Raw genomic sequence first — 20,548 nt, forward strand, 5'->3', positions numbered from 1 at the left:
TGGGAGTTGGAGTGGAGACTGGGAGCGGTTGGTCAAGGGGACTAGGGCAGAAATCCAGTGGGGATAGGAGGAGAGGCCTGGCTGGGCAAGGAGAATGGGACTGAGAGCTAGTGAGGCAAATGGAGTGGAGGGGAACTGGAAGCCAGTTGGCTGATGTGGGGAGGGGCAGAGGACACCAAGATTGGACAAATAGCTGGATGGAGGGGGAGACTATTACTGGCTGGACAAGGAGACTGGGACTAGGAACCAGTGCAGGAGGGAATGGGGTGGAGGAGAGGGAGAAAGATCCGATAGGGAAGTGGGATATGGGGGGAAAGATAGGACTGGCTGGACAAAGAGCCTTGGAGAAAACATTGGGAAGGGATTAGTGTGAAGGGAGACTGTGAGACTGGAAGGGGAGCCCGAGGAGGGAGGCCAAGGCTGGGAGGCAGTTGAGTGAAGGGAGAGAAGAGACAGAGTGGATGAGGAAATTGAGGGAGAAATGTACTGGCTGGGCAAGGAGACAGGATGAGACTTGGAGTGGGGGAAGCACCGGGGACTGAGTGTAGGGAAGGGGAGATTGGGACTTGGACAGAAGTCCCAGAGGGGAAACTAAGATTGGCTGGGCAAGGAGATGGGGACTGGTATGAGAATCATGAGTGGAGACTGGGACTGCATAAGCAAGGAAAAATGAGACTGGGGCATGGAGCCAAAGGTGAGGAAGAGACAGGACCTGGACAAGGACAGGCTGGAGGAAAACAAGTCAGATGAGGTCAATCCTGTGGTGGGGAGAACAGGCAGAAGGATCTAGGACCACGAGAGATCAGCCCCTCCTGAGCCCGGCAGGGAACCCAAGGCATTGAGTGTCCCTTCTCTTCTGCAGTCAGCAACCATCTGTGAAACCATCTGACAAAGTGTGTCCTCCCCCTCTAGTGCTGATCCACATAGAGGATGACAGCCTACTACTGCTATCAGTTACTTTGTTAGCTCCAGTAACAGGTCTGTGTGGTGATTAAAAGGTTCTTCTTCGAGTGCTTGCTCATGTCCATTCTGACTTAGGTGTGTGTGTGCCACCTGCACCGGTGCTGGAAATTCCCCAGTGGTATCCATAGGGCTGGCTCTAGCGCCCTCTGCAGCGGCACGTGTATGTGCCCGTATATTGGGTGCTGCTGGCCCCACTCCCTTCCAGTTCCTTCTTACCGCCTGTGATGGTGCTGGAACGCTCTCTTGCTCTCGTAAGTCTTAGTATTCCTAGTGGTTTTGTTTGCTTTCTAGTGTATATAGTGTCTGTGTCTGTGTGTACACCCAGGGTTGGGGCATGCCCCGGTCCCCAGGGTTTAAACCCTGTGCTTCGTGCAAGAAGCCTATGTCATTGAGTGACCTGCATCAGAGCTGTTTAAAGTGCTTGGGGGAAGCTCACATTAGAGAGAAGTGCAAGATCTGTAAGGGGTTCCCCCCTCGAACTGAGAAGGACCGGGACATTAGGCTTATGGCCCTTCTGATGGAGTCAGCACTCAGACCGGTGTCGGAGCCAAGATTGGATTTGGTACCGAGCACCGCGGAATTGACCAGGAGCGCTTCCCTGGCATCAGCATCTACCCGGCACCGTTCGACATCTCCGGTGCCGAAGAAGCACCCAAAGACGACGCACACCGGAAAAGAACACTTGCTGGAGCTGAAATCAGCTAAGAAAAGTTCGGGGTCCGCAGGGAAACCTGAGTCAAACCCAAGGGTATCTCCGTCCATGCAGGCATTGAGCCCAGCACCTGTGCCGCTGCCGACTCCAGGGAGTGGCAGAGGCCCACACTGCCTACTGGTCCCCACTTTGCCTGAGATGTTCCAGGTGATGAAGGACCTCTTAGCCATGCTAGTGCTGCCTACACAGCAGGAGGATAGGCTGCCACACTGAGGACTGGACACCCTGGGCTGAGAGTCCGTCAGAGGAGAAGCCAGTGTTGGTGCAACCTCTGTACCCCCTATCAATTGATCGTTGCTCACCCAAGATCGATGCTGTCACTGGTCTCAGATGCCTCAAATGTGGGCTTGGGTGGGGTGCCCACCTCGGTGCCCTAAGAACTCAGGGTCTTTGGATCAGAGTGGAGATGGAATTGAAAAGTCTTATGGAGCATTGGAATGTGTTATTAATAGCATTAGAGGCAACAAGAAGGTGGAAAAGAATGCACAAGCCTTTCTTCTTTTAAGGTTTTGGATGGGTGTGGTGAGTCCTACACAACCTTATGTCGCTAACTGTAGTTCTTGTTTGCCAGTTCATATAGTTACTATATAGTTACCTGTGAACAGCCAGGCTATAAATACTCTGTTCAGCCCATCCCTGAGAAACGTGCAGATCTCTAATTTCCACTTTCCCCTTGCCATCCATGTTTTATATTCTTGATGGCTAAGATTGCAATGTGAACCAAGTTTCTGCTAAATTTTCATGCCAAGACACTAAGTCCTCCTGAATGCTTATTTTAAGTAGAATTCTGTTTTTTAAAGAATAAAAAAAAAAAGCCAACAAGACAAAAAGCACTGGAGATGTTGTGAAGTGTGAATCTGCATGGCTGGATGCTGGACAGTGTGGAGGTTGTGCTTTGCAATTGAAACATTTGTGGTAACACACCTAATCATGATGTGGCTGATCTTGATATTGCATGGTGCATTTCCGATTGTTCCAGTGCTGCAAAAACTGTCCTGTGGTCTTCTCTTAAAGTAGTGATGCTAGATTGACACATGTTTTTGGGTTTGCTTTAAAGTGGTTTAAATTATTTTAGCCCTTAAAAAGTCACATTTCTTGACTTTGATAATATATTTGATGACACACTGTGTGTAAAGAATCCTTGTTTTTTGTAGCCTATGAACATAGGTAGAAGTGCTCTAATACCAAAGTAATGGGCAATTTTATAAAAACCTGGATAGATGGGCAATGCGTTTTATAGGCCTGATTCTCATTTACTCTAGTGCCCCTTTATACTGCTTTAAGGGCCCTGAAAGTGGGTTCAAAAATGTAGTTCACACCCACTTTAGAGCGTCATCACACTGCCAGCAAAGTCTGAAGGAACCTTAGTGTAAATGAGAATGAGGCCCTCTGTGTCTCATTGACATAACTTGCAAGTTATTACAGGTTCAGTAGCATTTGGAGCCTGTGATTTCTACACCTTCCATATACTCCTGTTCCTACAGCATTTTTTGTGTTGAAGAACAGCGAGGAGGGGAAAAATGGTAGATTATATAGTCACTGATTCCTGTTCTGACATTTAATTTGACTTGTGGAAGCACACTTATCATATCTCTCCTTGCTCATGAAGGTGAATGTCATAAGAGATCAGGAATTGCAAGATGTGTGCATGCGTGGCTGCAAGAAAAAGAGACTCATGAATTCTGTTTCCAGCTCTGGCATTGACTTATTGCACAGCTTTGGGACAGTTACTTAACTCTCTGTTCCCCAGTTTTCTCACCTGTACAAAGGTTATATGACTTCCTAGCTCCTAGGGGTGCTGAGATCCCTGGATGGAAGGGACTCGTAGAAGTGCCTAGGATTGCTATGTATCTGTTGTTCTAATCTATGTGATCTGTCTGACTTATACTGTAACATGAACACAAACAAGTAGATAGAGATGACAAGGAGGGAACTGAGGATAAAATAGCTGATACAGTTTGAAGGTCTGTGCCTGCTCGCGTCTTAGCAGGACCTTTTCCTATAGACCTGTGTTTCAGCAAGGATCTCATCAGGTTAAGGGTGTCTGTGCGTGTGCATATATAATTAAAGTACTTCAGACAATCGGATCAAGCACACAATTTGCAGCCATGGCCAGTGCATATAGAATGCTAACAGATCAGAGTGGGAACTCTTTTACAGCGATGTGGCCCAGGTGCAAATGACGTTGCAAGGTAGTGGAGACCCAGGTTCCTTGAGGAAGATTTTCAAAGGCGCAGATGGGACTTACATTTCCCACTGAAAGTCAAAGGGAATTGGGTGCCTAGCTGCTCTCTGTGTCTCTGAAAATCCACCCACTCCTTGTCTGCAAGAAACTTAGCACCAACGAGTAACACAAAGCCACCCTTCAACATTACATTGATGGGATGTTTATTCATCACAAGACAAAAGCCATTACAGGATTTTTTTCATCCCCACCAGGAGGGACAATACCATTGATTTTAAAAACTCCAAGGTCAGAAGTTGGATTCCCTGGGTGTCTCCAGTTAAAAGCAGCAGTGTGTATAAATTGCAGTATGCTTTACACCATTGTACAGCAAATTACATATTTCACTTAATATGGTTTGAAACGCCTCTCTCTCCCCCCATTGTTGATACTGACTTCACTGCCTGGCCTGCCTGTTCAGTGTGGCTTTTTGAGATTGTGGCAACTAGTTAAATTTGGAAGCATAATTTACAGCTTTGTAATAAGTGTACAGGCCTCTCTGATCGTTTTTATCTGTATAATTTCTCTTTGAGTACATTTATGCTTTTTGGCTTGGGAAGTCAGGTTCTTGGGCTTGCCTAGGTGACAGGTCCAGGCACTTAGCCAAGTGGATGCTGGTTGGGAGTCTTTAGAATCGACAAAGGAAAGCCTGATAACTATGTAGGCAGTTCTTGAGGGTGAGATTGGCATAGGAAGTAACATGAGTTAGATCAAACTGTTAGTGAAAGAGGAATGTGTTTTAATGAGCAGACAGGGAAAAGGAAATACCCGTCTTGATCTGGACAATGGGATGAGGTAATCCCCTAAATACTAAACACTTCAACTGCCAGAACCTTTGGGCTATAATGGTAGGGCCTTCAGCTGCACCTTTCTTCGATGAGCATTGAGAAAAAGCAGATAACTCTGTAGCCATGGAGGAAATAAAGGGCCAAATAATATGCTGGTGTAGATGGGCAATACTCCATTCAGGTCACTGGAGCTGCATCATGCAGCTCATATGCACCAGCAGAGAATTTGGCCCAAATGCGCTCTGCAGTGTCACGTTAGGTGTAGGGCCGGGCTGATGCTACTTTCCACAGTGGCCATTTGGCAGAGGTATTATGACATTGTGGGGTGCAGTCCAGGCTAGTGAGGGGCTGTGTCACTCCTGTCCTGTAACCTGGGGTACCTCACGATGCATTGCTGCTGTAGTTCCCACCTTGGCTGCTCACAAACAGCCTGCCAACCACTTTTCAGTCACACTCTGGCTTCCACCAGCCTTAGTTTCCACTTGCAGGGTGACCCCGACACACTCCTAGTCCTGGATTTTTCCACCCAAAATGTGTGTTTGTGTACTATGCTGTCCAACCCTCTCCTAGACAGTTCAGATAACAAAGGTCCATTGTCTCTGTAAGCAACTGATAGACAGCAACTTGCCACCTTAAATGGAGTTACCCACACAATTCACAACACTGGATTTGTTTTGATTAAAGAACAAAATGTTTATTTAACTACAAAGTGAGAGGTTTTAAATGAGTGCAAGTATTAAGACATTAAAGCCAGAAATGGTTACAAGAGCAATAAAGATAAAACACTGCTTAATGCTAAACTTAACAGACTAGACTTGGCTTAAGGTGAAGTTCTTACCAGAGGGTCATATTGCTGGCCAAGTTTCAGGTCAGGGTCTGCACCCAAAGTCTATAGGTTGTTTCTTTTGTCATCTTAGATGGAAAGAGAGAGATGGACAGGGAAAGATCACTTGGGATGTTTTTGCCCCTTATTTTTGTAGTTCAGTTGCCCCTTGAAATGCATTTCCCTGAGAGTGACCCCTGGATAAAGTTCTTTTCAACTGAGCAAGGAGACAGAGTCTTCGGGGGAGGGGTTTCTTGCTGTTCCTTTCCCCCCCCCTCTGTTTGCTGAGAAATAGGTTTTCTTCCTTCTTCCTCTCTTTGTCTGAGCTGTCTATTTACAGCTTATATTCAAATTGAGGTTAACAGGCACCCCTTTGTTCAAGACCTGCCTGACCAGTTTTACCTAATTGGGGCTATCTGAATTTTGAACATGCACCTTCAACATCATTCAGGGAGATTTTGTAACTTTATACACAATGTTGCTACACACAATTCACCATGATTCTTGACCAGCAAGTTATTAGTTTTCAAATGACACCTCACAAGGTATATTGTGTACAAAGATTATCACAGTAGTATGTAGGGTTTGAATACAGGTGTGCATTAGGTCACAGGTATAATCCCAGTTTTTTGCTTAACCGTTTTCCATCGATTTCTATAAGCAGCCAGTAAAATTGCATTTAAAACAAACCGTGCAGGCGTTGAAAGAGGCAAAGCCAGGAGTAGGTAATTGTGTGCAAGTTTCAGAGCACAAAGCAGGAGGGGAATCTCCTTCCGCGCTCAGTGCTACAGAAGGGTTGGGGAGAGTTATTGTAGGTGCAGGGGAGAATTAAATGACCTGGAAGGTACTAGGCACTGTTATAGAAATAAAATGATAATATCATAGGATCTTCCATAGCCAATCGGATCCAGAGTCCATGAATTCTGGAGTTCTGCCTCTGACAGTGCCAGCTATCTGATACCTCACAGGAGAAGGATGTGTCCCTTCAGAGGGACGAATGCCCCTAATCCCATAAGGCCACATTCCTTCAGTAGTCAATTTATGCCTTGAAGCAGGTTTGATTGCCTGTATAGCTGCACATGTTGTTCTTGGTGATTAAAATGATCTAGTCCCTTTTAAAATTCAGCACCAGTACCTTACACAACTATAACTTGATGCTGAGAATTTTTTCCCTATAATTGAAACATGATTTAAAAAAAAAAAAAAGTTATACTAAAAGTCACCTTTTAATAAGAGGGTATAACTAATCAAACATTCTGGCAACATCATAAATGAGGAAAGCAGAGTCCTCCACAAACACGAATAGCTTGGATCTGTTAGTTTTTATCCTCGGCTTTGTTAGCTGACCCTGAAGAACACAACTGGCTGATGGGCATCATGAGGTAGCCTTTGTTTTACACTTTAAAAACATCAAAATTGAAAAGAGGGTCAAATCTAAAACATCACCAACTCTTTGAGTTATTGTTTCACTGTTGGTGCGTCTCCCCTTCATTGCACTACTTCTGAAACTGGACCTAGCCATAAATATGTATGAAAATTCTGACTATTATTATTAGTAGGCAGTATCAAGATCAGCGTCCCATTGTGCTAGCTATTATACAATAGCATATAAAGGACAATCCCTGCCCCAAAGAGTTTTTAATCTAACTAGACAAAAGAGGAAATGGTGGGACGGAGGGGGTATTATTACCTTGCTTTTGCAGAAGGGGGACTGAGAAACAGAGAGATTAATGTCTACACTGTGTAGCCTATGTTGGTATGCAGCCTACATTGAGAGATGGAGTTTTCTTGCTGGGTAAAAACACCACCTCCTGAAAAGGCGTTGGCTATATTGACTGCTATCGACACAGCTACATCTACCCTGGAGTTTTGTCAGCACAGGGATATCACCAAGGGCGTGTGGTTTTGTCAGCATAGCGATGTCACCAAAGCTGTGTGGTTTTTTTACACCCCTGACAAACATAGAAAGGTCAACATGACTTTTGAGTGTAGACCATGCCTAAGTTTCTTGGCCAAGGTCAGATAGTTTCATTCTATTCTCTGTAGGTTCTTATAACACACTCATTACCATCGTATCTGAAGGCCTTCTATTAGTGCATTTAGCAACCTGACTAACATCTGTCGTGTTTCTATTATCCTCTCCCCATGGGGAGAAGCATGTGTAATGGAGTTATATAATCAATCATACATCTTAGAAAAGCCAAAGGCAAAAAAATGTGCTGTGCACTTAGAGTGGAAAGTTGGTCAGGACTGTGATGGCCCTTAGTTCCTGGGGGAGTTCGTTCTACAGTCTTGAGCTGGCCCCTGAGAAAGCTCTTGTCTCTTCCTCAAATAGTCAAGCTATGTTGGAGCTAGTAATTGAGCTCAAATCTCCTTAGTTCTGATCCAGTGCCTTGTCACAAGGCTATCCTTTCTTTTACAATGAACCTGATCCAAGATACTTTGGTGTTAATGGAAAAACTCCTAATGACAGGCATGGGCTATGGCTGAGGCTGTTTGCTGTGGAATTCACCCCTAGCTGCTCATTGTGTAGGTTAGCCTTTATAAGCATGAAGAAAACATTTACAAATGTGAACTGATTCTTTGTGCTGGTCATACACTCAGCCTCTGTGTTGATGTGTTTTTATTTCTGATAAAACGGGCCACTGTGGTGATAACGCTAGTTTTGCTATATTCATGCATTACACAGTTAGTGCAAAAATATTTTAATCACAATAAACTGCATTGGATAGAAGCTAATGGAGCATTTGTTACCTTTGTGGATTAATGTGAAAATAACGAGAGTCCTGTAGCACTTTAAAGACTAACAAATTTAATTTCTGCAAGCATAAGCTTTCATGTGAAAATTAATCTGATGGACAGAAGGAAAATGTAAATATATTGTATAATTAGAGTAACAAATAGCCAGTAGATGGCACTGTGGTAGCAGAGAGAAGTTTTCAGGACATATGCAAGCCTGTATGGATTCATAAAGGAGAAATTTTTTTTTTTTGCTTGGAGAAACTGGAAAAAGGTCCTCTCCTGGTGCTTGAAAATCAGGATTATAAAACAGACCAAGGTGTTTAGTGTCATCTTTCTGGGATCTGAGGGGATCAAGAAAATGGAGGAAGTCTCGGATTCCAAATCCAGTTTCCTTTATAACAATATTTCAGAATTGTACAGTAATGTTCCAGCACTATTGCAAGCTGCTCCATTTTGGTTCGATCCTGCTCCCTCTGAAGCTGATGGCAAGTGTAGGATCAGACCATATGTGATACAACAGTATTTTAAAAAGAAGGGCCTATGCTAAAAATATTCTCTTTCCAAGTCAGGCTATAAGGAAACCTGTAGTCTGGCAGTGCGCTGCTCTCTGCCATACTCTTGGATCGGTCAACACCTACTTAAGAACTAGTCATTGCTCCATAAAGATGGATTCCTCCCCTCCCCCCCCAATCGTATTAATTTGGATGGAATAAATGGGCCAAAGGTGTTAACATAACCCAGTCACTCTCCCGCATTTAACAGTATGTTAGGGGTTAGTATACAAAAGCTTCAGTTTAGTTTAGTTCAATTTAGTGCCATGGTACAAACACCATTTAAAACCCTTTTAACCTTTTATTAAATATAAAGATAAAAAAGAAAAACAGGTAAAGCATTGGCAATGTAAAGTATTGAGTGAAGCTTTCATTTTAACAACATCCCTCGTTCCCTTTCCCTTGAGAGAGTTTTTAGAAGAACACCCCCACCCTCTCTCCTTATTTGACCATCTCTTAGATGGTAGCAAAGGTGATAGTCACTGTCCTTGTGGGGAAAAGAGAAGAAGTTAGCTGAGGTGGGCTGCAGCTGCTGTTGCTGTTAGAGTCCCATCCTGTTTCATCCCAGGGATTCACCTGGAGCCAGCAGAGGTGGTGGTATCATCTCAATCCCTCACTCTGGCCTGATCTGGTCAGGACATCTCTGAGGATTAGGGTACAGAGGGTCTGTGGTCCCAGGAGATGGTGGGATTGGCAGCCATGATGGAGAAGCTCACTCTAGTGGCCAGTTTTTGTCCTTACTGTCTCCTTTTTTGAGGACCCCAGAAGGGATGGTGGGTGGAAATAACTCGTCCCCTCATTATTTTGTCTACCAACTAGGCCTAATTTCTGACACACCAATTTAAATTCACTGATTCTTGATTCCACACTTTTCCTGTTTCTAGGCATGACCTTAACACAGTCCTGAAAGTTCTAGCAGGAGGCCTTTTTGTTTGTACTAATTCTGTCTTTCCGTCTCCCTTTCATACCTTGTTCCATTGACGTTTGTTATAGGTTATTTTGACATTTTATGAACTGATGGTTAAGCTCACAATTGGCATAAATTTGTAGGCCCAATTATCACAGCACGCCCCCATCCTTCCACCTTCTGGGGGCTCCCTTATGCCCTGTCTGTCAGTAGCACTCTATCCTGATCTTTTTCATTCCCAAGATATTTAGCCAGCTCTAAACCTGTTGGGCCTTCGCACTGTTTAAAGATCTGTGTGCTTGTCATCTTTTCCATTGACCAACAGAATACTAGAAGAGCCATATGCCGGGGTGGGAGTCATTAAACAGAACAGTAATGTTCCTCATGGGGGAATAAGTTCTGCAGCTCCTTGCCTGGCTGAGGCAGTTTTGTTTCAAGCATCTTCTGCCTTCCCTTGAGGAGCATCTCTCTCTCTTAACACTGGCACTCCCTTTGGCCCATCGCATGGTCATCTTGTGTCATGTCTTGGTCCCACTGGTGTAGAGAGGTTGCTCCAGAATTGCCCCCATCCCACGAAGGAATATTCCCTCTTTTACAGTAGATCACCCAGATGCACACTGGGAAGGAAGATGGGACATATAGGGAGGAGGAGGATGACTACCTGACTGTTCCCTTTCCACTGGAAGGACTGGAGGGGGACAATCAAGAATTCCCTCTTTGCTCTGATAGGAGAAAGCAGCCTCTTGTTGTCCCCACCTCCCTGGGCCTCATTGTATTGCCGTGAGTCCCCCTGGGTGTGTGAGAGACAGGGGGAGCTGGAGAGAGGAAATCATTTTGCATAGTTACCTGTGAAGTTAGCTATAGCTGATTAGAAGCAGGAGCCACAAGCATTTATCCCAGTGAGAAGGCTTATTCCGAAACACAGCAGAGCTTTGCTAACTTGCTAGGAATGAGAAAACACTGGGAACAACTAGCAGAGCAAGCGGGAAGCCAGGAACACACTGGGAGCTTGGCTGAGCTGGGCTGGGCTGGGGATCATTATTTGGCAGTTTGCCATGATACAGTCTGAATTAATAGAGTTGAAAGGTAGGAATGGCATCATTCCTAATGCGGTGTTGGGCGGGGTGGAAGGGACGGATCCACAAATCATAATTGATTCCTTTAGGGCAGCATCTTGCCTGAAGTGAATCAATTGTACTGTATTTAGTCATCAGTCAGTACTGCCCACCCCCCTTCCCTGACTTAGCAGCGTGTTGGTAAAGACTAGGAACTGCTCCACGTTGCACTGAATCTTGTTTGCAGTGCAGCAACACCTCTGAGACAACAGGACAAAGCCAGGGCTGCAGTGACTCTGACTTCAGCAGCTATGTCAGGAGTGTACCGAGCCCTGTAAGCTCCAATATTTGCCTTTCTTCCCTGTTTAGAATCTCTAAATTGGTTGGGGTTTTTTTGTATCTTCCCTGTGTGGGGAATCTGTGTGGGAGGGTGGGGATGCCGGACGGAGGTGTTTCTAGCTTTGCAGACATATTAAGGGGAAGCCTTTGGATGTGTCTTTGCCCAGAGTAGTGGGAATAGTGGAAAGCCGTGCCTAAGGAGCACAACGCAGGGTTGGGATGGGGTGTGGGAGGGAATAACAGGTAGCTTTCAATCCACCTTTGCCCTCCTCCAGCCTGGGTTGCTCGGCGATTTCCTAAGTAACCAGTCCAGCAGCTGAGGATTGTCCAAGCAGAGGGAAGCCACTTATGCTGGCCCCAGAGAGTGGGATTGATTCTGCACCAGCTCTGTGCGTGCCACCTGCTTATGGGATGAGTCACCCATTACCAGTGATGGCGCCTTTTGGGCTGCCTTCTGCCAGCAGTCTGGTGTAATGAGGCCAACGCACAGCCCAGGAGCTGGGCCAGTCATTCACATTCAGAAGGAAACTTTGAGTCCCACATGGTGTGTTGGCAGTCCTGTCACGCTCACTGGAGTTGGCCAGCACGCCTACTCACTAGGAGCTCGCTGTACACAGAAATGCTTGAATATTGGCCCAAAGGACATGTCAGATGGTTTGTCTGATTGTTGATTTTAGAGTTTGCACACACGGGTTAGTGGCACGTCTGCCATCCAATCAGGGAATAGAATTAATGCCATGTGAGTATATAAAACTTACCAGCACCCTGAGAACTGTGAATATTCATCACACGCTGTTCAACCCCCCTGCGTTTATTGAAAAAACTTGCAAACAGGTTTGATTAAAAGATGAGACTTTCAGAAGCAATTCTAACTGTTAGCCGGGGGACGGAGGGAGAAAGTGAAATTCATTGCCTTGCTTCAGTGCTGGGCATTGCTGAGATAGCTATGGAACCCATTAACTCCTGAATGTGAGCAAGCAGCTTGATTCTCTGGGGGAGCCGGAAGACAGTGTCAGTGGAATATTTCTAATGGAGCTGGTAAGACTACGGTGAAACCACCAATTATAACTTGATTCCCTGGTGTGATCAGTGCTGTCTGGAGCAAAGGTGATTAGAGGGACAGAAGACAGGGCATCTAAATGTTAACAGGCTCCTAATAGTGATTTGGGTTTGAAATAAACCCAACCCCCCCTCCGCCCATTTTTTTTTTTTTTTTACACTTCAGTTTCATTCTGCCTGGTGAAGAAGGCATGTTCTCGGGGGTTCTTCTCTACACCTCCTCCTTGCCTTCTAGGGGGGTGATCATTCTGCTTAAAAGGAAAACTCACCGGTTGTGGTTTATTATTTATGTTCGAGTAGTAGCTTGGGGCTCAGAGTGTCAGGTGCTGTCCAGCCATACCCTGGAAACCGGAAGGAATTTACAGTTTAAGCACTAAAGGCCACATTTGGCAATGGGCTCAGTGGGGTCCCTGGCACGTTGGAGGCCAAGGATTGAGGGCGTTTCAACAGTGGTTGCAGGAGTGGCCCCTGCCTTGGGTGGCCTCTTATGTTGGATGACCAACCCCAGACACCTGGGCCTGGTTTTTCAGAGTTTTTGTGCACTGGCAATAGCCTTTGGTGCTGGTGGGAGTCCCAGGGGCCCAGCACCTCTGAAAAGGAGGCCCAGGTTTCCAAAGCTGGATAGCAGGTGTGAAAAATCAGGATGCTTTTTTCCCTTGTGCATCTATAAGACAAAGCCCCTAATAGCGGATGTGTGATCACCCTACTGGGCCCACACTACCTGAAGCGCTGGAGGTCAGTGGCTATGGAATAGTTACTGGAAGGGTGCTCGAGGCAGCTGTTCACAGAGGTGGGGGCGCCTGGCTGGTGGAAGTGAAGGGTGGGTGGCAGTGGGATGCCGTGGAGCAGGAGCTTCAGAAGCCCACTGAAGGCAGCCAGGGACCGAGGGTAGCCGGCTTTGGATCGGCCCCCGGGGGTGCGGAGTAGGGCCCGGCCCCACGCCGGCGATGGGGCTCAGTGCGCCCAAGGCTGAGCCTCCAGCTGCGGGTGAGCTGGTGCCCACCGGCCCAGTGCCGGGATCCCGGGCAGGCAGGGCGCGGCGCACGCCTGGCGCGCACAGCTGCTCCCCGGGCTGCGCGGAGCCCGCTCGGCGCCTGCTCTGGCTCCAGGCAGGGCTGCTCTGCGGGGCAACTGCCCTGCGAGCCGCAGCGTTTCCCAGAGCAGGCGGAGGGGGCTGTGGCGGCTCAAGGCGGGGCGGGGGAGTTGAGCGCCTGGGAGGTGCCTGACCAGGGAAGGATTCCCCTGCGGGGCACCCACGTCCCTTTGTAGCAGGCGCAGCGCAAGGAGAGACCTTCCGTGCGGCGCGCTCCTTAGAGCGGAGCGGAGCGGAGCGGACTCCACTTCGCTTCTTTGTTCCTCCCATAGCCTCGCCCTCCCCGCCCTCCGCGTCCTCCCCCTCCTCTGTCTCCGGCAGCGCCTCATTTGCTCGCCCAAAGCAAGCAAGGCGCGGGGTGTGTGTTCTGTGCCGGATTGGCTTCATGCAAGCTAATGCCTGCTGGGCTGCAAAGCCGCTGCAGTTTTCCTTCGCCAGCCAGCGTCGATCCTCGTCGCTGCATTTCTCCCCCCTTCCCCTCCCCTCACTGCTGTGCGAGGGAGTGGGGTGCGCGTGTCTCTCTCCACGCTCGCCTCCGGCTCCGTGCCAGAGAGGAGCTGGGGGGCTGAGGAGGAGCAGAAGGAGGAGGAAGGGCAGCCCTCGGCTCTGACGAGGCTGGGCTGGACCGGACCGGACAGGACAGCCACCTGTGCCCCGAGCTCCCTGGTGCAGGCTCTGCCCGCTGCATTTTGCCTGGTGCATGGCCAGATGGAAAGACGCGGGGACCGGCCCTTTTGCCTTGTGCCTCTGATGGGCAGCCGGAGCAAAGAGGGCTCTGGAGTGGCTTGTGCGTGGGGCTCCAAGCAGGGACCTGGCTTTTTGGTTTGAAACAAAGACCTGGGACAAGGCGTCTGATTTAAACCCCGGCTGCGGGCTGGAATGTGTGGATACTCCCTAGGGTCTGCGCAAAGGGACTAAGCCTCTCTGCCACCCCTTCCCCGCTTCAGCAAACAGTCAGCCCCTGGCACAGCGGCCTGCCTGCCTGCCCCTTGCCCAGGAGGCTGGGCCATCGGGAGAAGATCGCGGCCTTGTGGGCAGCCAGCTGTAAAGCATGCCGTGGTCTTGGTGTTGAAAGGCTCCCTGGCTGCTGGCCTCTCAGCCTTGCCACCCAAGGAATGGAGGAGACCCCGAGCGTTTGCCACTAGACAGACTGAGCAGCGCAGAGACGGCGCTTGCTGACTGGGATCGCTTCACCCCCCTTGCTGGCTCTGTTGCTTGGTAGTTTGTGGGTGCCTTGATTGGATCACCTCTCTGTTTTCTTCCAGGATGGCTCGCTTTGGGGAAGCGGTGGCTGGCCGGCTGGGATCCGGAGATGGAGGCTCTGAACAGAACAGGAACCGCCAGGGTGCCCCTGCGCCTTCCGGAGGGACCCCAGGAGCCTTCAAGCAAACCAAAGCGCAGAGGGCCAGGACTATGGCTCTGTACAACCCCATCCCAGTCAGACAGAACTGCTTCACAGTCAACAGATCCCTCTTCCTCTTTGGGGAAGATAACATTGTCAGGAAATACGCCAAGAAGCTCATCGATTGGCCATATCCTTTCCCCCTCACTGCCCTGTTGAAAACCCTTGCTTCTCATGTCTGGATTTGCATCGGTGCAATTCCACGGCACATGTGTGTTGCATTAGCTGGCAGGCACGCAGCAGTGTGTCCAAGGTAAGCGCCTGCCTTCTGATTTCAGTCCAGAATTGGTAGCACATGGAGGCAGAGTATCCAGCTAATCGGGTGTGTCCCTCTCCATCCCCTCTGCCCCCGCCCCATGGTTTTTAAGTTGTATCTTTCTCCCCTTTCCTGGGGTTGGCAGCGAGGGTGGAAGCTGAGTGATTGTCTCTTCGGGAATAAAGGCTGCAGTTAGTTGGCTTAAGAACTCTGGGCTAGAATCAAATTAGTCCCTGCAACCAACTTCAGAGACTAAGTTTTGAATCACCCATGCCTGGTGAGGATGTTTCGGGGGGAGGGCCTGAGTTCGGACCTACGCCCTGCTCACAGCTGAGTTCCTCAGATTCTCCTCCAACTCTGTAGAAACGTGAACCGAGAAACTTAGGAGGGGTCCCCCTTAGCTTATTGATGGCTGTTCCCTCCTCCCCACGCCTCTAAGGGCTTGATCTCCTTTTGCGCTTCCTTACTCACTAGAATAGAGGAAGCATTGTACAGAGTGGATTTTGTGTTCCTCTTTACGGGAACAGACCCCTCCCTGATTCTGCAGCACTTGGCACTGTGGTATGCTGCCTTTTAATAAATCCTTAATATGATCCTTGCTCCCCCAGGGGCTCTCATGGCCTCCCCACGTCCATATCAAGACATGCAGGAAAATTCTGCCTTTAGTGAAATCTCAGCTTCGTTCTTGGCTCATGTCAGTACCTCAGTGCTGTGCTGGAACTGCTAAGGGATGGCTACGCTGAACGGCCCAGGGTGCACAAGAAACTAGGTCTCTGCCACTTGTGGCAGAGCAAGATGCTGAAAATTTCTGGATGAGACTTCCTCCCGTCCACCTGCCCCAATTGGGTTTACTATGAGAGCTGAGGTCCGCTGACTTCTTATTGCAGGGTGGCAGGGAAATGCAAATCCCTTGATTGGGTTCAGGGTCTCAAGAAGCTTGCGCGCTACTGTCTAGCTTCCCCTCTCCCTCCCCCCACACACCAGGATTTGTATGGCTCAGTCATCCCCTTGCCTGGTTTCATCCCCTAGCTGCTGCTCTGCAGGTGTCCCCCGGCACCCAGTTCTGAAGGATGCTCCCCTTTCAACCCCCCTGACAGCTCTCTGATGTCCAACACTGCAGAGAACTCTCCCAGGGGTTAGCCAGGATGTGTCCTGCGCCGGCACCAGCTCAGAGATCTCTTCTTATGTGTCATACCCATGGAGAGCTGAGCACCGCACAAAACTCCTAGGTGTCATCCACCACAGAGACACCCCCTCTCCCCAGACTATGCCTTGCTAAGCCACCCTTCTCACCCTTCGCCAACACGGACAGCTCCCCACCCCACGGCATTCACACAAGCGCTGCAAAGCACTCGCTGGGAGAGTCTGGCGATGGCCCAGTCACAGCTCAGCCTGACAATCACTTCTCCGGGGTCAGCAGCATGCCAGCAAGGACTCCCTTTGCAAAGTGCTGGTAGCACAGTGGAGCCCCTTGGTGCACCCTCCAGCTTGTTCCCCTACATATTGTAGAGGGGAAGAGTTCTGTGTAGGGTTGGGTGGGATGCAGGTGTTCCTGGAAGTTTTGTAGTGGGATGTGGTATATGGGCTGATTTCATACGTCATAGCCTCCTCAGTGCAGAAGGGAGCCAACCTGACTGCTTGGAGATTGCCATGCTCAGTTTTTAACTCTGCCCTATATTTTGCAGTGACAAATGTCCATAGCTTCTGTCATTACTTTTCTCCCTGGACACTACTTGGCTTCCTTGCTGGATCTGATGACTCCTCCTTGGATGTGAATTAACTTGCCCTGTTACAAAATGAAAATTCCCTTCATCCACTGCAAACAGTTGTTTTTAGAAAGGTTAATATGAAAGGCAGTTGGAGGGATTGATTTTCATTTAAGAGATGGAACAAAAATATGTCAAGAAAATACCATGTTAACGCTGAGGCCCCAATTCAGCAAAACCCTTAAGCACATGCTTAAGTGCTTTGCTGAAGTGGGGCCAATCTCAGTGAAGGACATGATGAAAGATTTTAGGCCATTGGCCATGCACATGAGGCAGTTAAGGTAAATAAAAACACTTTTTTGGTATTGAAGGAGCTGGTAAAGTTTGTTAAATACTTCAGATGCCTCCTGGTAGATTTAAATCTCACTCTCCCAACTATCCATATAACATATTGCTCACCTCTTCAGCCTGGGCTGAGGTGTCTGAACGTGAGCATCAAGCAATATCTACAGCTCAGAAGCATCAGCGCACATTTTGTGAGTCACTGTATGCCGTTTCTTAGGTGAATAAGCCTCTTTTTCCAAAATTTGCCAAATTATTCATAAGCTTTGTTTTGTGAGATGGAGGAGGGGGCTAATTGCTTTGCTTTATTTATCATAATTTCTTTACATGCCGCTTGTGACTGGTACCCCAAGTGTGGATTAGGGTCAGCTTGTATTAGATGTGATAAAAACAGTCTCTGCCCCACGCAGCTTTCATTCATAGTGCTTTCTCACTGTGCTTAGTTCCCCCCCCCCCCCATTATTCTTCCCAAGAATTTACAAAGCATAACAATAGTTTAGTTTCTAGTTCCTTTTGTCAAAGTAAATGCTATATCCCCATGCTATCTCCCCCATTCACGGTTCTAGTTAAAATATTGGAACCCTAGTCTCCTTCTGATCACTTGCCATGTAACAGATGGAAAAAGTGAAGGTCTCGTCTTTCCAAGAAACTCATCTATCTGAAAGCATTAACTCATCAACCTGAAAGCATTCATGCTGTTCTTCAGCACATGACCTGGTAGCTTCAGCTATCTCTTGCATTGACTGGGTTTTTTGATAGTAACCTTCTTCAACGAATGTGTGTCTTGGACGGAGTGGAATATGCACTGAGCATGAAAACCGAAATGCGGTTAGAGGCAAAGCTCCAATGCTGTGAACATTTCACCTTTTCAATCTGTCAGCATAATACTGGGCTCATTCTGAGGGTATGTCTCCACTAGAAATGTAAATTGACCTATGTTAGGTTGACTGACAGCCACTGCAGTAATTATTACGGTGGCTGTTGTCCACATGACCCTCTTTGGGTCTGTGGTGCGCATCCTTACCAGGAGTGCTGCCACCGACCTAACTTCTCAGCTCCTCTGGCAGCTCCCTGCCATGAGCCTGGCTGCCTCACAGGCTCTTGGGCCCCTGGTGAGCTGCCTCTCCTCCGCTTCCCATTCCCTGCTGGCTCTTAACCAGAAGCGGGGTCCAGCCACCCAGATCTCCAGGGGAGTGAGGGACAGCTGTCCAGCTTTCTTGTCAGTTTCACGGCTTCTGCTGTGCAATTGACAAGACAGCCAACAGCCAAAGGACCAGTGTCTACACAGACACTGCCTCGCCCTAATTACACCGACATAAGCCTTATGCCTCTCGTGGAGGTGGAGTTAATATGCTGATATAGTAAGGCACTTACATGGGCGGGAGGAAGGCTGCCTTATGTCGACCTAACTGTGTAGTGTACACCAGCTCTCTGACTGCATCATCTTTTGTTGTGGCAAAATGCCTGAAATGACAGGACAGTTTATACTGCACTTCAGTGGAGTGAGAGCTCAAAGTGCAAAAACTTAGGACAAGGCTAAGCTCATAACAGAGTCTCCTAATGAGGGGGCATGGTAATTGCATACTATTATCAGATAATGTAAAATGCTTGTTATTTTCTCCTTGTAATTGTAGCCTGGTGCAATCAGTTAAAAGGGATAGTGCCTTTAACCAGTATGAGTGACTCCAAAGAGTTGTGTGAGTCTAGAGCAAAGCTGCGGTTTGAATCCAGAACTGCCTCTGAGATTGCAATCAAACTAGTTGATGGAGGTGAGTTTTGGATCTTGACCACAATACATGGGAGGATGAATTGCTCAGGATAGGAGGCCTCCTGCTATTTTCAGTGGTGCTGGTTATAACAGGGATGACACAGAGGAAAACCAACGTGGATCAAGAAGGTGGGGGGAGGAGAGGGGTCTTCATCAAAATCCAGTTGACTAGGTAATAGGGATAAAAATAACTGGAAACTGGTGATTCAGTCCTGTATATCTGCTGGGTAAATGTGTAATTATAACCAGCAGCCTCTTCAGTTTTGCTTTTCAGTGTAAACAGGGATGATACATAAGGTGGAAGAAAGAGAAATATGAGACAATAGCTTTCATTTTCTTGTGGGGATCCAGTCCTTTCAGAAGCACAAAACTGAAAACCGGATTGATTAGTTTCAGGTGGAATTGCCCTTTTTTGCTGTCAATGTGCAAAATACTAGGCAGGAGCCATTTGTATTTTAGCTAGAAGAACATTAGATTTCTTTTTCTTAAGTTATTTTTAAAATTCAAATGAAAAATTGACTTAAATCAGTTAAAAACAAAGCCCCATTCCTGCCCCCTTGACTGCACTTGTTCTGTCAGGGGAGCAGCTGTCAATGCCCAGACCGCCTGTCTTTATTTCATTTGCCTGGCTGCCTGGCAAATTGCAATTCAGTTAGTGTGAGATGGGAAGCAGCTTATCAATATCTGCTCAATTCATCTTCTATTAATCAGGTTTGACCACAACTAGATCAACCCCTTCCCCCCCTTTCAAAAAAAAAAAAAAAAGGAAAAAACATGCAAACAAAAGCCGTGTTGTGATTATGGCTCCTTTTCCCAAGCACTGACTCATGTGCATCTTCATGAATTATGCATTGGCCATGCAGGCTTTCCTAGGATTACTTGGTGAATGCTGACATGTAAAGCTATTGGGCTGATCTGGAGATGCATGAGAGATACTGCAGAGGGTAAGCTGGAGAAATGCCTGGTATTTTATTTTTTAACCCCAGCAGTGCTGCCTAGGGGCTTGTTTCTGCAAGGTTCTAAGCGCTCTGGCCCCGATCCAGCCAAGCAGTTGAGCACGTGCTTAAAGTTTAAGCATGTGAGTTGTCCCACTGGCTTCAGTGAGGACCTATGGTAGGGGAAAGAGAGACATAGGGGAAAGTGAGCAGTAGAAATCCCCTGCTTTTACACCCATCTTCTGCCATCCTTCTCTGAAAGAGGAATGAAACCAGTGGGTATGAATAAGAGGAGAATTTATTCTCTACTGTCTCACCCTCCTCCCTCAGCTTGTCTGGACACCTGTGTGATAAATAGTGGGCCCTTTCCCTGCAATTGTCTTATCCCAAGAGAGAAACATAATCTATTTGTGTGTGATCTGCTGGTCTCTGGTTCCTTTGCTCTATCAGCTTCTCTCCTCCGGTATCCCCGTCCAGACTAATTCAATAAACACCAGGGGGCTTAATGTTCCCTTAATGCTTATATGTATGCCCGGGTAATATTTATCCATCCACACCGAGGGGGGAATGGCCATCCATGAGACCTGTAGCGATCTCTCTCTTCTCCAACATCCCTATGCTAATTGAAGACAGAACCACTATACAACAGTCTCTTCCCTCAAACCCCTTCCCCCAGCATCCCCTTCCCAGTCTGGGACAAAATGGCAGTGAATTTCTGCCTAGTTGTAATTTACAAGATAGCAATCATCCAAATGCCTCCCAGTTGCACTTCCACTGGTACTGTGTTCCAAACCAGGGACAGACAGTCCAGAGCTAAGTTCAGGACATAGCAGCCTAGCTGTCCCTCCACTAGACTGCAACTGGAATTAGTCTGGGTTTTGTT

At 47.7% G+C, this 20,548-nt stretch overlaps 1 protein-coding gene across 1 annotated transcript in view; it reads left to right on the top strand.

Moving 5' to 3' along the window:
* Nucleotides 1–20,548, top strand: part of CACNA1E (calcium voltage-gated channel subunit alpha1 E) — a 315,011-nt gene that overhangs the window by 101,156 nt on the left and 193,307 nt on the right. The window contains exon 5 of the mRNA XM_067535176.1: nt 14,522–14,788. Within this exon, the coding sequence (XP_067391277.1) occupies nt 14,522–14,788 (267 nt within the window). The remainder of the gene's footprint in view (nt 1–14,521; nt 14,789–20,548) is intronic.

Source organism: Emydura macquarii, unplaced genomic scaffold (assembly GCF_026122565.2).
Source record: "Emydura macquarii macquarii isolate MOO-44397 ecotype Brisbane River unplaced genomic scaffold, CSIRO-AGI_Emac_v2 contig_3477, whole genome shotgun sequence".
Taxonomy (NCBI): Eukaryota; Metazoa; Chordata; order Testudines; family Chelidae; genus Emydura; species Emydura macquarii.